Here is a 16,405-nt window from a genome sequence, read left to right as displayed (position 1 = left end):
TGCAACGGTTTACAGTAGATAGATAGGTGGTGAAGAAGACGCTGCCGTGAAGAGTAGGGAAAATGAGAAAAAGGGGCGAAAGCCTGCTTGACGAATGTGCGTGCGTCTTTTTTATGTTCCAATAAACCAACCGGGATCCACTTACCTATTTGGTGTGGGGCCACGAATGCCATGATTAATGCATCGACACCAGTAGTAGATGGAGCTACACGCACCTTACCAGCAAACAAGTGCCGTATAACACACATTTATGATGGACTATATATCTTGTACACTTGCATTGAGCTTTGAACTCATACATAACAACCCTTTTCAATATACACAATCTTCGTTTTAGCAGGTGATGGTGGTGGTGATACATATGTATGTATGTTATAAAAGTACATCAACAACACGTCAGCAATGCAGTAGATGTTTAGAGATCCATCAGCGATGATGTAGATTCCAAGCTAGCTTTTTATATCATTCACATACAACTATTTACAAAGGATTACAACTATGCATGGTAACCAACAGCGGAGACATTGTAGCAACGTGGGACAAAGAAGTTGCCATATGTAATGAATGCCAATCCCTGGTAAAAGACGATCCAAGATAATGTCTCCATGTGATTTACTCTATTTACACAAAAAAAAAAAGTAGTCGAAATCAACAACCATGTAGATCACTCATCCCTTGAAACAAGCCATGCAAGCTTGTATATGTTTTATTCGTCGTGAGCATATGATATTGATATAGTGCGAATCAGAAAACCACTTTCCGCTTTCTTTAGCTTGTCTCTTTTACACTTTTTGTTTCTCGAGTCTCCTCCCAGGCACACACACAAACGCGCCCACATATGATCCTCATATCCTCATCGCAACGTCATCCGGTGGTGCTATTGTACTTGTGTCTCATTGCACTTGCGATCGTCTTTTTTATTCCTTTGGTGTGGTACAGCAGCCCCTCATCGTCGAAGGCTCAGCATGTGTCCTTGGATGACCATCCGAATCTACGACAAGAGCATGGTGTGGCATCAATACCAGCATGGCAAAACAGCACACGCGCCAAGGCAGCTTTTGTAATCTTGACAAGGAACAAGGAAGTCGACGGCGTACGGCAGGCTATGCGACAACTTGAAGCGCGTTTCAACCACAAGTTCAACTATCCATATGTCTTTTTGAACGACGAGCCATTCACTGAAGAGTTTAAGCATCTCACAAGCAGCCTTACATCAGCCGAGACAAAATATGGTATGCGAAGGGTCATGGTCAGAGAGCGTGCATTGTGTTGATACGGGCATAATAATAGGATTGATCCCTGTTGAGCATTGGAGTGTCCCAAGTTGGATCGATGATGAAAAGGCCGCCATGGAAAGGAAAAAGATGGAGGAAAATGATATTCTATATGGTGGTAGCTTAGCGTATCGCCACATGTGTCGGTAAGAACAAGCGCATGAATGACAACAAATGGCGATCAGGGCTCTGACCATTGACTTGTACCGGGCATAATAGGTTCGAGAGCGGATTCTTTTATCGACATCCACTGATGGAGGAATATGACTATTACTGGTACTTACTTAAAATGCGGTTATCATGGATGGATGGCTTACATGGATATTAGGCGTGTCGAGCCAAACGTGGAGTTTTACTGTGACCTGGATTATGATCCTTTCTTGTTCATGCAAGAGAACAATAAAAAGTATGGTATGTATTATTCCCCTTTCCGCTACTTGATATCTTATCAAAGGACGGCGGCTAATATGATATAGGCTGGACCATTGCCTTGCTGGAGCTCGAATCCACGGTGCCTACATTATGGTCGACCGTGAAATCGTTCATGAAGGAATACCCAGAGCTCGTTCCCAAGAATAACGTCATGGACTTCGTATCAAATGATGGTGGCTACTCGTACAATCTATGTCACTTTTGGAGCAATTTTGAGATTGGTGACCTGAACTTCTTACGAGGCGAGGCGTATTCAACGTTCTTTGATTACCTTGACAAGGCTGGTGGTTTCTTTTACGAAAGGTAACAACGTGGTTTGGGGAAGGAAGACAACAATGGATAGGTGTTCACACAATGAATGCTATGTACTTTTAGGTGGGGAGATGCTCCTGTACATTCCATTGCCGCATCACTCTTTTTATCAAAAGACGAGATCCACTTTTTCGATGACATTGGCTACCGACATGATTCATTCATGCATTGTCCCATGGCGCGTGAGCTTCAAAAGAAATGCCATTGCGATGCACAAGACACTTTTGGTAGGTGGATCACCCAAAGGCAATAGCATTTGGATTAACCCTCGTTCCTTCATATGTAGACCTCACGTCAAATTCATGTTATCGACGATGGATCAAGATTGATAGCTGATCACCTTCACCTCCTATGACTGCGTGTAGATATGGATATTAGATTTCTCATACAATAAGCATTTTAACCACATTTCATTCCTTGATAAAAGCGTGCTGTTCTGCCGAGGATTTCTGTACAATTGATGATGGTTACATAGCTTTTCATGGTGCACACACTACATAATACCGCTGATTTCAGATGTCGGACAAGGGGCCATGAGCATACTTTCACCCACCGATACTATACATAGCACATGATGGCGAGCTTCGATGATGATGGATCGCTCTTTTACATTGTATGAGGCAAATTATTACAGGTGATGTGATTCATGCGTGTATATGTATCCAAGTGAGCAAGACGTAAAAGTCACGCGGGAAGGCATTGAGTTCAATGACAGAAAAAGCTTGTAGAAATTAAACGCCGTGCGCTTTTAGAGTTTTGGGTATCCAGGTGACAATAAAAATGACCACCAGATGACTCGACAGAAAAAAAGGGCCGTTGATCGCGTGATCAGTGGGAGTAAAAATCTATGCCGTGCATATAATAGATGAACATCATGCGTCGGTATGCGAACATTGTGTGCATTCCGTGACAAAACAGGGATGGCCTGCATACAATATCGTGTAACCGACGATGCCTATAGTGTAATTACGACGCGTTTTGCCAAGATGGAAATAAGGTATTGTAATTTTATATACGTAATAGATATTGTGCAGGCCATGCTGCAATACAAAGGCAGGGTAAAAAAGAAAGGTGTTATTACAGAGTGTACAATCTAAGGGGTAAAGATGCAATAAAAATAGTAGAAGACTTGTGTATTTGTAAAGAACAAAGAACGACAGGCTTACTGACCGACTTGTCCAGTGGCCGAGTAAACAAAGAAAAGAACCCAAGCAACAATGAAAGCCGCCAAAAAGAGACCCATGAATACATAGTTGATAGGCTTGGGGCGAACGTTTTCGTACGAGTCGTGGCCTTGCTTGATGCGTTCGACTTCGGCGTCGTTCTTTTCCTTCATCATAGCCATACGCTTGGTGCGACTGGTTTCCAAAAGGTTGTTGAGGTAGAAGTATTGGGTGACCAACAAGATGGTAATAAGGACAAAACCAATGGCAGCCAAGACAATGTAGAGCAACATGACACCTATAAGGGAAGATGAGACGTTAGGTATATAGCCATTAGTGCAAGCATGTATTATAGTATCATACCAGTGTAAGCTTGGCCGGCAGTGTTATCTTGTACAACACCAATGATGATATCGAGAATCGAGGTACCAACTACAGGGATCAAGATAATGTCGCGTGAGTCATGAGATATCGAAAACGATTGCATGACAATAAATGTTTGATACTTACTGTTGTTGGATGCCTTGTACATGCCAAGACCTGTACCAATGTAATCGGATGGCAAGATCATACCAATAGAGGTGATCATAGCAATAGGGCCAAAGGCAAGAGAGATACTGTAAAACACCATGCCTACAACGGCGTTGACATAGGTCCATCCCAAGAGAGCACAGCTCAAAATCAAAAAGATGGCCGAAATAAGCACTATAGAGTATACTGTGAGCTGAACGCCGCTAATCGGGTCAAAGTAATGACGATGATGTACTTACAAACAATAATACGGCAGCCGAAAAGATCCATAATCACGCCCAAGACCGGAGTAGCGACGATCGGAACAACTTGGGACGCGCTAGCTTTATAACCAGCAAGGACAGCGGTAGTACCAAAGTGCACTTGAATGAGTTCAGTGCTAATGGTTTGGAAGGATGACCATACAGCGGCATAGATGAATTCAATAACAATGATACCCCAATAGAATAAGGGGAAACGAGCCACCGAGCGAAGCTTGAATGATTTCTTGGCCTTGAGTTTCATCACATCATTCTTATTCAAGACGTTATTGCCGCTCAAATGTCGCACAACCAACGCGTAAATGATGTTCATCACCATGGAGAAACCACAAATGATAAGAGCAAGCCAAAATGGCCATACCCAGTCACCGGTTTCTTGGGCGACAGGATTGGAAGCGATTGTGCCGAGGAAAGAGGCGAGACGGCTGATAGAGAGTTGCAAACCAATGGCAATGGATAAACTTTGTGTACGGAACCACTTGGACAACAATGATTCTTGCATGGTAACAATCAAGCCACTACCAATACCGAAAACGACACGGCCGACAACCATAAGAGGGAAAGAAGTGTACTTGGCACCAAGAGCAGTCAACAAGCTACCGATAATGACAAAGATGTTGACGACGATGGTACCCCAAATAGAACCAAACATGTCGATAAAGATACCACCAAGAATGGGAAAAACGGTATTGATGATGCTCACAGAGCTACTCAAAACACCATAACGGGTATTATCGATACCGAGATTCTATGTATGTTCATATTTGTGTGAGAAAAGCGTGACCAAGATCAATCTTTTTACACACTTACAGTCTTCAATTCAGACTTAATGGCAGCAAGGGCAGTGGCAGAAAAATGTGATCCGACTATGTTTGGGACATGTTAAGAGGTCATCATCATAATAAAACAACATGGGTCAATAACGTACTAGGAAGCATGAGTGCCGTAGCAAGGGCAATCAACTTGAATTGCCATGATGCGTTGGCAAGTGCTGCATCACCACCGTTGGCGTCGTCGTTGTCATGATCTTCTCCTCGCTCGATTGGATCAGGGGTGTTATCTTCCTTGTCGATGGAAGCATCAAGCACCTTTTCTTCAACGACGTGTTTTTCCATGGGGGAGGTAACAGCTGAGCAAGTTTGGGAAAAAAGGCAGGAAGTGGAAAAGCAGGAAACAAAGGATGACTTTATAAAGGCAAAAGAGACGGATGAAAAAGTTGAATTTTTTATCAGATCGTTGTGCAAGGAACGAATAACCGGTGACACACCACCCTTGTACACGATATATCTGATTGGGCCGCCATGGTGTATGGATTTCTCAGTGTCTCATCAAGATTTCATGTGTGCGTGTGTGTGTGTGTGAGCGTAAAAGATAAAACGATTGAAGAGTGTTGAATGGGGTAGATTATTACATGCACCAAACATTCAAGGTGTGAAGGTGTGTGTGTGAATGATCAAGGTCATTAGCTCTGTAAATGGCGATATTGTATGAGGAAGGAATTATCAGATGGCGGTAACTATAGATCCGAACTAGCAAAAGATCAAAAACAGGCCAAAAGGGATAATGAGAATGTCTTAGCGGAGCGTGTGGGGGATAAAAACCCTGCTTTACCAGGAATCATAGGAGCTTGTGCTCGCTGTGGCGACTGACTTTGTAATGGTTACACCGTGTAACTGTCCTATTCGTCTCACACATGTGCTCCAACCACCCCGGTCGTTAAACAAACGTGAGCCCTGTTACCCACTGTACTTTGGAAAATACAACAGCTGAGACAAGCGAATACCCCCTTTGTGTGTTCAATGATAAAATTTACACAGGTCCGTGCAATCCTTGGACCAACATTGTAGTTTTTCAAAGGTCGACACGACCACTTTTTATTCAAAGACCCTTTACGAATAAACATGTCATGTCTTTGAATGAGGGACAAAGCACCGACAATTTGGGTAAAAGCCGCTTCTTACACTATTGAGAGCGTGCCCCAGATCAGTTTGGATCTTTGCTTTGGGAGATACCAACGTTGCGGTGTTTAGCTGTGATCTTTGCGGTGCTTTTTTGCCTTGGATCAAAGAATTCCCATCATTGTCTCCTTCACTCATGATACAACGAACCATAATTTTATACTGCGAGCTTTATATACATATACATAATACTATGAGTGTGATGCAAATTTCTTGATAGCCGATATTAACTCGGGGAATCGTAAAGGTTTTGTTACATATTCATCCTAAAGGAGGATCCATTAGCAAACACGTTATAAAGAGTGGATCATGATAACGATCAACTTACCATTCCTGCATTCAAGCATTTCTCTCTATCGCCAATCATGGCGTGTGCTGTAAGCGCAATAATGGGAATATGTGCATCCGTGCCAGACATCCTTTCAATCTCTCGAATCTTTTGCGTTGCTTCAAATCCACCCATAACAGGCATTTGTACATCCATCAAGATCAGATCGAATGCATGCGATTGATAAGCCTCCACTGCCAGCTGGCCATTGGATACAATCTTAACTTGATGACCAAACTTCTCCAGGATACGTACAGCCAGCTTTTGGTTGACAATGTTGTCCTCGGCTAAAAGGATTTCGAGCGATGAAGATTTGGTTGCATCACCTGGTAGAGCAACATGGTTCTCGAGTGCTGGTAATAGAGCATGAGCAAGATCGTAAAGATCGACAGGCGAGTTGAAGCAGCTTGTGATGCCAAGATCAATGCATAATTTCATGTTGAGTTTGTGTGTCTCGGGAGTGATCAGCACAATAGGCGTAAAGCGTAGGTGTACAATCTCGCGGATACGCTCAGCGTGTGCCATCTTATCAATCACAAGGGTATCAAACAATGGAGCATGGCTGTTACGCTTCGTTTGGTTGCTCTCGGCTATCTTGGTGGCTTCCTCGACGCTGTTCACCTTAATAGGCGTGAGACCGAGCTGAGATATGAGATCGACAAGGTTGCATTGGCTATCAGCTGATTCGAGGTAAAGGATCTTACGACCTTGGAAGCGTGTCATCTTTTCACGAATCTCTTGTTCTCGTGTATCATGTCCTCGTAAATTGACGGTAAAGTAGAAATCGGATCCACGGCCATACATTGATTCCACCCATAAGCTACCACCCATCAATCGTACAAAGTGCTTGGAAATAGAGAGACCTAAGCCCGTACCACCATATTGACGTCTACGGATCAAAAAGGTTAATAAACATTGAATCAATCAAGAAACAAGCTGAATACTTACGTGATACCACCATCTGCTTGAGCAAATGTATCAAAGATAGCATCCAATTTGTCCGAAGGAATACCAATACCAGTATCACTGACACAGAATTCAACCTTGACATCATCACCCTTCATCTCAATGGCACGCGTCTTGAGGACAACCTCGCCATGGTTTGTGAATTTGACAGCATTGCCAATCAGGTTGGTGATAACTTGACGAAGGCGGAATGGATCACCCACGAGCTGATCAGGGATGTTGCTATCGACATGGTAGATCAAATCCAGCTTCTTTTGGTTTGCTTTGACAGCCAACGTCTTGAGTACGCTAAAGATAGCTGAGCGTAAAGAGAATGGAATGGATTCGATTGTCATTCGACCCGCTTCAATCTTGGAGATATCGAGAATGTCGTCAATGATGGTGAGCAAGCTATTGGCCAAGCTGGATACGATCATCAAATTTTCACGTTGTTGTCGAGATAATTCGGTTTCAAGAGTGAGCGATGTCATGCCGATAATGCCGTTCATGGGCGTTCGAATCTCGTGACTCATGTTGGCTAAGAATTCACTCTTGGATCGATTGGCTAATTCAGCTGCTTCCTTGGCATCTCGATTCTTTTGAATAGTGTCACGCAAAAAGCCCACCATTTGATTGATCTTGGTCTTAAGCGAATCCATTTCACCCGATGCTTCAACAGTAATCAAGCGTGAAAAGTCATTCTCCGTTGCTGATGCTGAAATTTGTGCAAATGCACGCACTTGGGTAGTAAGATTGGATGCCATGGTATTGACGTTGCTGGTAATCTCGCGCCATACACCTTCCACATCTTCTACTTCAGCTTGTACACCGAGCTTGCCTTCTGTACCCACTTCACGAGCCACACGTGTTACTTCGGATGCAAACGAATTGAGCTGATCCACCATGGTATTGATAGTATTCTTGAGCTCGGCAATTTCACCATGCACTTCGACCTCGATCTTTTTGCTCAAGTCACCTTGTGCAACAGCTTTACACACAGCAGCGATAGCACGGAGTTGATCTGTCAAATTACTTGCCATCAAGTTGACATTGTCCGTCAAGTCCTTCCAAGTGCCATCCACGCCAATGATCGTTGCTTGGCCACCAAGTTTTCCTTCAGTGCCTACTTGTCGAGCCACACGAGTCACCTCGGCTGCAAACACTCGCAATTGATCCACCATAGAATTGACAGTGTTCCTAAATAAAGAAAAGATTAGTATCACTTTGCATGATTTCATCTCAAAACACAAAATATACATACTTGAGTTGAAGAATCTCGCCTTGTACCTCGACCACAATCTTTCGAGATAAATCACCCTTGGCAACAGCAGTCGTAACAGTGGCAATGGATCGTACTTGAGTTGTGAGATTGCCGGCCATCATGTTGACATTATCCGTCAAATCCTTCCACGTTCCTGCAACGCCTTGTACAATGGCTTGTCCACCAAGTTTGCCTTCTGTACCCACTTCACGAGCCACACGAGTCACTTCAGTTGAAAAGACACGAAGCTGATCCACCATGTCATTGACGGTATTCTTCAAATCCAAAATCTCGCCACGAGTCTCAACATCAATCTTCTTTGATAAGTCACCATTGGCTACAGCTTTGGTCACTTCGGCAATAGAACGCACTTGTGTAGTAAGGTTGGCTGCCATCAGGTTGACATTTTCAGTGAGCTCATTCCATGTACCAGCAACACCTTGTACAATGGCTTGTCCACCAAGTCGTCCTTCGGTGCCCACTTCCTTTGATACACGTGTTACTTCGGATGCAAATACACGCAATTGATCCACCATGTTGTTGACGATATTCTTAAGCTCAAGGATTTCACCGCCACTTTCAACTTCAATCTTTTTGGATAGATCACCCAATGCAACAGCCTTTGTCACCTCCGCAATCGATCGTACTTGGTCTGTAAGATTCGCTGCCATTTGATTCACATTATCTGTCAAATCCATCCACGTGCCAGCAACACCTTGAACCACAGCTTGTCCACCAAGCTTGCCTTCGGTGCCCACTTCCTTGGATACACGTGTCACTTCGGAGGCAAAGATACGCAATTGATCCACCATGTTGTTGACAATGTTCTTGAGCTCGAGAATTTCACCACCACTCTCAACTTCAATCTTCTTGGATAAGTCACCCAATGCAACAGCCTTAGTCACTTCGGCAATGGATCGTACTTGACTCGTCAAGTTGGCAGCCATTTGATTCACGTTATCGGTAAGATCCATCCACGTGCCATCAACATTGGGTACAGAGGCTTGACCACCAAGCTTGCCATCCGTGCCCACTTCCTTTGCCACACGAGTCACTTCAGCTGCAAAGACGTTGAGTTGATCCACCATGTTGTTGACAATATTCTTCAACTCCAAGATTTCGCCGCCACTCTCGACTTCAATCTTTTTGGAAAGATCACCATGGGCCACGGCCTTTGTTACTTCGGCAATAGAACGCACTTGTGCTGTAAGATTGGCAGCCATTTGATTGACGTTTTCAGTGAGGTCCTTCCAAGTACCAGCAACACCTTGTACAAGTGCTTGGCCACCAAGTTTGCCTTCTGTGCCAACTTCCTTGGATACACGGGTCACTTCAGCAGCAAACACACGAAGTTGATCCACCATGTCATTCACCGTATTCTTCAAATCCAGGATTTCTCCACGAGTCTCAACTTCAATCTTTTTGCTAAGATCACCATTCGCTACAGCCTTGGTTACTTGAGCAATAGAACGCACTTGGGTCGTGAGGTTGGCTGCCATGGTATTGACATTGTCCGTTAAATCCATCCATGTACCAGCGACACCATTGACAACAGCTTGGCCACCCAATTTGCCATCCGTGCCGACTTCTCGTGCCACACGTGTTACTTCAGATGCAAAGATACGAAGTTGATCCACCATGTTGTTGACAATATCCTTGAGCTCACGAATCTCACCACCACTTTCAACCTCGATCTTCTTTGACAAGTCACCCGATGCAACAGCTTTAGTGACTTCAGCAATGGATCGTACTTGCGTCGTAAGATTGGCAGCCATGATATTGACATTATCAGTCAACTCGTTCCATGTACCAGCAACACCTTGAACCACAGCTTGACCTCCAAGTTTGCCTTCGGTGCCCACTTCCTTGGATACACGTGTCACTTCGGATGCAAAGATACGTAGTTGATCCACCATGTTGTTGACAATGTTCTTGAGCTCGAGAATTTCACCTCCACTCTCAACTTCAATCTTCTTTGATAAGTCACCCAATGCAACAGCCTTAGTCACTTCGGCAATCGAACGCACTTGGTCGGTCAAATTGGCAGCCATTTGATTCACATTATCGGTAAGATCCATCCACGTGCCATCAACATTGGGTACAGAGGCTTGACCACCAAGCTTGCCATCCGTGCCTACTTCCTTTGCCACACGAGTCACTTCAGCCGCAAATACGTTCAATTGATCCACCATGTTGTTGACAGTATTCTTCAAATCAAGGATTTCACCACGTGTCTCGACCTCGATCTTCTTTGATAGATCACCCCTTGCAACAGCTTTGGTGACTTGAGCGATGGACCGCACTTGTGTGGTAAGATTGGCAGCCATCATATTGACATTATCGGTGAGATCTTTCCAAGTACCACTGACGCTAGGTACAATTGCTTCACCACCAAGTTTGCCTTCTGTGCCAACTTCACGTGCCACACGAGTTACTTCAGAAGCGAAAACACGCAATTGATCCACCATGTTGTTGACAATATTCTTCAATTCGAGGATTTCACCGCCACTCTCGACTTCGATCTTTTTGGATAAGTCACCATGGGCTACGGCTTTGGTCACCTCAGCAATCGAACGCACTTGACTAGTAAGATTGGCTGCCATTTGGTTCACGTTATCTGTCAATTCATGCCATGTGCCTGCAACACCTTGAACCACAGCTTGACCTCCAAGTTTGCCTTCAGTGCCCACTTCCTTCGATACACGAGTGACCTCGGATGCAAAGATACGCAATTGATCCACCATGTTGTTGACGATGTTCTTGAGCTCAAGGATTTCACCTCCACTTTCAACCTCGATCTTTTTGGATAAATCACCCAATGCAACGGCCTTTGTCACCTCCGCAATCGATCGTACTTGGTCCGTAAGATTCGCTGCCATTTGATTCACATTATCTGTCAAGTCCATCCACGTGCCAGCAACACCTTGAACAATAGCTTGGCCACCAAGTTTGCCTTCGGTGCCCACTTCCTTCGATACACGTGTCACTTCGGATGCAAAGATACGAAGTTGGTCCACCATGTTGTTGACGATGTTCTTGAGCTCGAGAATTTCACCTCCACTCTCAACTTCAATCTTCTTTGACAAGTCACCCAATGCAACAGCCTTAGTCACTTCGGCAATGGATCGTACTTGGTTTGTCAAGTTGGCAGCCATTTGATTCACATTGTCGGTAAGATCCATCCACGTGCCATCAACATTAGGTACAGAGGCTTGACCACCAAGCTTGCCATCCGTGCCTACTTCCTTTGCCACACGAGTCACTTCAGCCGCAAATACGTTCAATTGATCCACCATGTTGTTGACAGTATTCTTCAAATCAAGAATTTCACCACGTGTCTCGACCTCGATCTTCTTTGATAAATCACCATTGGCTACGGCTTTAGTGACTTGAGCAATGGATCGCACTTGTGTTGTAAGATTGGCTGCCATGGTATTCACATTATCCGTGAGATCTTTCCAAGTGCCTCCAACGCCATTGACAACCGCTTGGCCACCAAGTTTGCCTTCTGTGCCCACTTCACGAGCTACACGAGTGACTTCAGATGCAAAGACACGAAGTTGATCCACCATGTTGTTGACTGTGTCCTTGAGATCGGATATTTCACCACTCACAGTGACATGAATCTTCTTTGACAAGTCGCCATTGGCTACTGCTTTGGTGACAACAGCAATCGATCGCACTTGAGTTGTAAGATTGGTTGCCATGGTATTGACGTTGTCGGTGAGATCTTTCCAAGTGCCATCCACATTTGGTACCATGGCTTGGCCGCCCAACTTGCCCTCTGTACCAACTTCTTTGGCAACACGCGTTACTTCCAATGAAAATACACGTAGCTGATCCACCATGTTGTTGACAGTATTCTTCAAATCAAGGATTTCACCACGCGTTTCGACCGCAATCTTTTTGCTCAAGTCACCTTTTGCAACGGCCTTGGTAACTTGAGCAATGGATCTGACTTGGGTTGTAAGATTGGCTGCCATGGTATTGACGTTGTCTGTGAGATCCTTCCAAGCACCACCAACATCCTTGACAACAGCTTGACCACCCAATTTCCCTTCAACGCCCACTTCTAGTGACACACGGCGTACTTCGGCGGAGAATAGTGTCAGTTGATCGACCTGATATTAAAAAGTGTTATTAAACAAAATTCAAGATCCGCTCAGGGCGCACACACACAGCATCCTTGTAGCTATCCTTACCATCCGATTCATTGTGTTTTTGAGTTCAAGCACTTCGCCTTGTGCATTGGCTGTGACCTTTTTACTCAAATCACCCTTTGCCACTGCCTTGGCAACCACAGCAATATCTCGCACTTGATCCGTAATCTTGCGTGCCATAAGATTGACATTGTCTGTAAGATCCTTCCAAGTACCAGCCACATCCTTGACAACGGCTTGACCTCCTAGTATTCCTTTTGTGCCGACTTCGAGCGATATACGAGTGACTTCTGTTGCAAACGTTGACAGCTAGTAGTAGAAGAAGAGGGGTCTTGAATACGAGCATGTATTTCTTCACCAACCAACTTCTTGAAAAAGTACCTGATCCACCATGGTGTTGATGGTGTCTTTAAGTTCCAGCATTTCTCCGCGTACTTCGACAGTAACTTTTTTGGTGAGATCTCCACGTGCCACAGATTTTGAAACTTGAGCAATGTCGCGAACTTGGTTGGTAAGATTGTCGGCCATTGTATTAACGTTATCAGTGAGCTCCTTCCAGATACCATCGGCACCAGCAACCTTGGCTTGTACACCTAACTTGCCCTCGGTACCGACCTCATGAGCAACCCGTGACACTTCGGATGCAAATGTGTTCAGCTGATTGACTAAATAGAAAAATATAAGTATTCGGACAAATAAAGAGAGATCCCCCTGCATAAACAACAGCGAGCATTACCCATCGTATTGAAAGTATTCTTGAGTAATAATGTTTCACCTCTAACGGGCACCGTCATGGTCTTGCTAAGGTCACCACGTGCAATAGCAGTCGATACATCGGCAATATCACGCACTTGTTCCAAATGGCTTCGTGTCATGCTGTTCATATCCACCATCACTTCCCGCCATACACCCGACATTTGTGAATCACAGCGTGCCTGCACGCCCAATTTGCCTTTGACTGCTGTTTCATGCGTTACATACATAAGCTCATCTGTTACACGTTTCAAATGGCTGGCCATGGCATTGACGGCATTCTTGAGCGTGTTGATGGGAGCATTGGGAGATACGGTCGATGATGAAAAGTTGGCGGCACCAATACAACGTTCATGATTGCAAGTGACACGTTCATTAAGCTCGCCGGCAAAGATAGCGGATGATACCTTGACGGCTTGCATGACACAATCAGGGCAAACAATGTTATCCACACTACCAGAGGAGGATGGTGTTGGGGCTACGGTTGAGGTGAACAAGTCGCTGGCAAAGAAAACGGGGAAAGCAGTAGATCCAGGAGGTACAGTGAATGGGGGAGTCGGCATTGGAGAAGCATGGTTGGTGGTGGTCGTGGCGGTGGCGGCGGCGGCGGTGTCGGTGTTGTTGTTGTTATTGGCTAATGACAAAAAAGAGTAGTGTGAGATTTGGATTTAATAATAACATTACTATGAGCACTATGCCATGCCACTTACCGATACGATGAGTAGAAGAAAGCGATACAATGGGATGAGCGGCTGTTTGCATACGTTCAATCAAGGAAGCATCCTGAACTGTTGGGATACCATCCTCAGGTGTCATATGAGAGTCAGCTTGTTGTGTGGAATCCTGATTTGTTACTAGCATGGTGGATGATGATGATGATGATGATGTAGGGAGTGGTACAGTGTCTTCATCGTTATTGGTATCCTCGTGATGTTGGTCATATTCTCGGTCGTTTTGTTGGCAGGTGAGGAGCTGATGCTGTTGTTGGATAGCAATGCGATAACGTAGATTCTCTGTTTCTAGTTGAAGTTGACGTTGTGCGATATTCTTCAACGCTGCATCCAATGCTGTGGCAATCTCGGCATGTTTACTATCAAGCTGATCCAATGTATCAGGTGAAAGTTTGTTGCTGAGACATTGATCAATGCGGCCCTTATCAAGGCTGTGGACTACGTCCTGGATATACGACAGGACGGTGGTGCTCATATCTTGTTCAAGTGACGGTTGAGCAGTGGTCTTATCGTCGTCAACGGGGGAAGAGGTGGTAATGTTGGTGGTAATGCTGGTGGTGGAAGTGGTGGAAGTGGTGTTGATTGCAGTGTCTGTTAATGGGTCTGAGCAATGAGGTCGAGCGCAGATTTTCTTGGAGGTGTGTTTGCAATCCGTCGAGGAGGATGACCGTTTCATAAGACTGCCCCAAGATGCAAGGAAACGAAAAGAAAGTAGCTACAGCTCAAGTATGATACACACAAAGAAAGAAAAGAGAGAGAGAGCTGTTGTATCCTCAAAGAAACAAAATAGGTTGAACAAGAAAGAGATGTAAAGCTTGTTCCGCGTGGCGTGCCCTATTCTTTTTCATTGCCCTGTACCTCACCTCTTTTTTTTGGCGGGCAGCCAAAAGCGAAATGAAAGGTGAGCACCTCGCCTAACCACAAAAGGTACAGCATGCTTTACTTTTGTGTGCTCGCCCCGGCATCCGCTTCCGACACCACTTTCCAAACATTACAACCAAACAATCCTACTTTTTTGCTAGAACAATATTCTGCCCATTTGACATTTCTGTAGCAAGCAGTAATCCCAATATAAAACGATGACGATTGTCTCTCTCTATACCCACGCCCTTTTACTGCTCAGCTCCCAATCAATTTAAAGCCCCATTCACTTTAGTCATTGATATGAGGAAATGGCTTAAAAAGACACGGGGTAAAAAGCCCCCCTCGTTCATTCATCTGATTCTGATTTGTTTCATCTTGCTTCATGCATTGATTTCTTCATTTCTTGTATGGATCACCGAGTCCTTTTACACGTTCCTATAGCTACACCCCCTTTACTGCTTCATCTACAACCATTTCCTTTCTATCTCTGATAATCCATAGCATGCAGCAATATAGCCCAAAAACTAGTTCATATTGTGTATATGTATGGGTGGCACAATAGATCATTCTGCAGCATTAGAAAATTGAGAATAACGTCATTGCAACAGGATACTCGAATATGGGAGGCATGCATTGTATATATCACCAATCATCTATCACCTGTAACACTTTACTGGATCAGTTGCCATGCCAACTCTTGCCTTTCTCCATTGAACCATGGTATCGGCTGAAGTGACCCGAGCCCTTGCCGCGTCATTAGCTCACAATTTACAGTGCTATATTGACCCACATGTCCTACTACTATCTACATGGTGTATGTGCTACAGTATCCAGTGACGGAAGGGCCAAGCATATTTGCGTATCCAGGATACCATCACATGCTATGTCAATCGGACGCGATGTTTATGGTGGGATACAAGCATCCATCCTTTATTAGGAATATACATTCAACCTTCACTATGGATTATAGAATATGGTTTATCTCGATCGTATGGATGTTACAGCGATAATGCATCATGCAGCAATGACAACTTGATGCCATTTGGGTAAAGCGGGGGCCGTAAAAACAACCGATTTTTGTTTTTCCCTTCTCGTCAAACTTCTATCATGGACAAGGTCGTCAAGGCAATCGTGTGGAGTGGTGGCATCATTGGCTGTGGCTATGTCTTAATGAAGACAACCGTTCCTACCGAACAAGATATGATCAACGTAAATGGACTTGGAAACGAACGCATGTGAGAGATTGGGGAAACTAACAAACGTCCTCCATTGACAGCGTCTTCCTGAAAATCTCCAACGCGAGGCCAAGGAACGTCAACGCACCAGCAACGAGAGACAACAAGCTATTATGGATTATCTCAAGGAAGCAGCAGAGTCTGATAAGCCTGCTTGGCAAACACCTGATTCAACCCCCAAAGCATAGTCGTTGTGTG

The 16,405-nt window shown here is 44.6% G+C and overlaps 4 protein-coding genes across 4 annotated transcripts; 2 read left to right on the top strand and 2 right to left on the bottom strand.

Annotated features, from left to right (window-relative positions):
* Positions 1-838: 838 nt before the first annotated feature.
* On the top strand, positions 839-2,354 carry O0I10_006814 (uncharacterized protein; the record flags this gene model as incomplete). Its single annotated transcript, XM_058486839.1, has 7 exons — positions 839-1,232; positions 1,291-1,420; positions 1,494-1,550; positions 1,603-1,685; positions 1,751-2,009; positions 2,082-2,245; positions 2,305-2,354. The coding sequence occupies 7 exons, from the start codon at positions 839-841 to the stop codon at positions 2,352-2,354; spliced, it is 1,137 nt and encodes a 378-aa protein (XP_058342425.1).
* Positions 2,355-3,180: 826 nt separating this feature from the next.
* O0I10_006813 (uncharacterized protein) lies at positions 3,181-5,087 on the bottom strand (the record flags this gene model as incomplete). Its single annotated transcript, XM_058486838.1, has 6 exons — positions 3,181-3,479; positions 3,545-3,613; positions 3,692-3,886; positions 3,952-4,720; positions 4,783-4,838; positions 4,901-5,087. 6 exons carry the CDS (start codon positions 5,085-5,087, stop codon positions 3,181-3,183), a joined length of 1,575 nt encoding a protein of 524 aa, XP_058342424.1.
* Positions 5,088-6,121: 1,034 nt separating this feature from the next.
* On the bottom strand, positions 6,122-14,784 carry O0I10_006812 (uncharacterized protein; the record flags this gene model as incomplete). The annotated part of the gene is made up of 8 exons (XM_058486837.1): positions 6,122-6,196; positions 6,259-7,147; positions 7,207-8,400; positions 8,465-12,585; positions 12,667-12,933; positions 13,006-13,289; positions 13,361-14,011; positions 14,088-14,784. The coding sequence occupies 8 exons, from the start codon at positions 14,782-14,784 to the stop codon at positions 6,122-6,124; spliced, it is 8,178 nt and encodes a 2,725-aa protein (XP_058342423.1).
* Positions 14,785-16,079: 1,295 nt separating this feature from the next.
* O0I10_006811 (uncharacterized protein) lies at positions 16,080-16,395 on the top strand (the record flags this gene model as incomplete). Its single annotated transcript, XM_058486836.1, has 2 exons — positions 16,080-16,181; positions 16,249-16,395. The coding sequence occupies 2 exons, from the start codon at positions 16,080-16,082 to the stop codon at positions 16,393-16,395; spliced, it is 249 nt and encodes an 82-aa protein (XP_058342422.1).
* Between the last annotated feature and the right edge of the window lie 10 nt (positions 16,396-16,405).

This window comes from Lichtheimia ornata (assembly GCF_029851405.1).
Source record: "Lichtheimia ornata isolate CBS 291.66 chromosome Unknown scaffold00031, whole genome shotgun sequence".
NCBI lineage: Eukaryota > Fungi > Mucoromycota > Mucoromycetes > Mucorales > Lichtheimiaceae > Lichtheimia > Lichtheimia ornata.
Note: the sequence above shows the minus strand (reverse complement) of the source record. Positions and strands in the feature narration are given on the sequence as shown.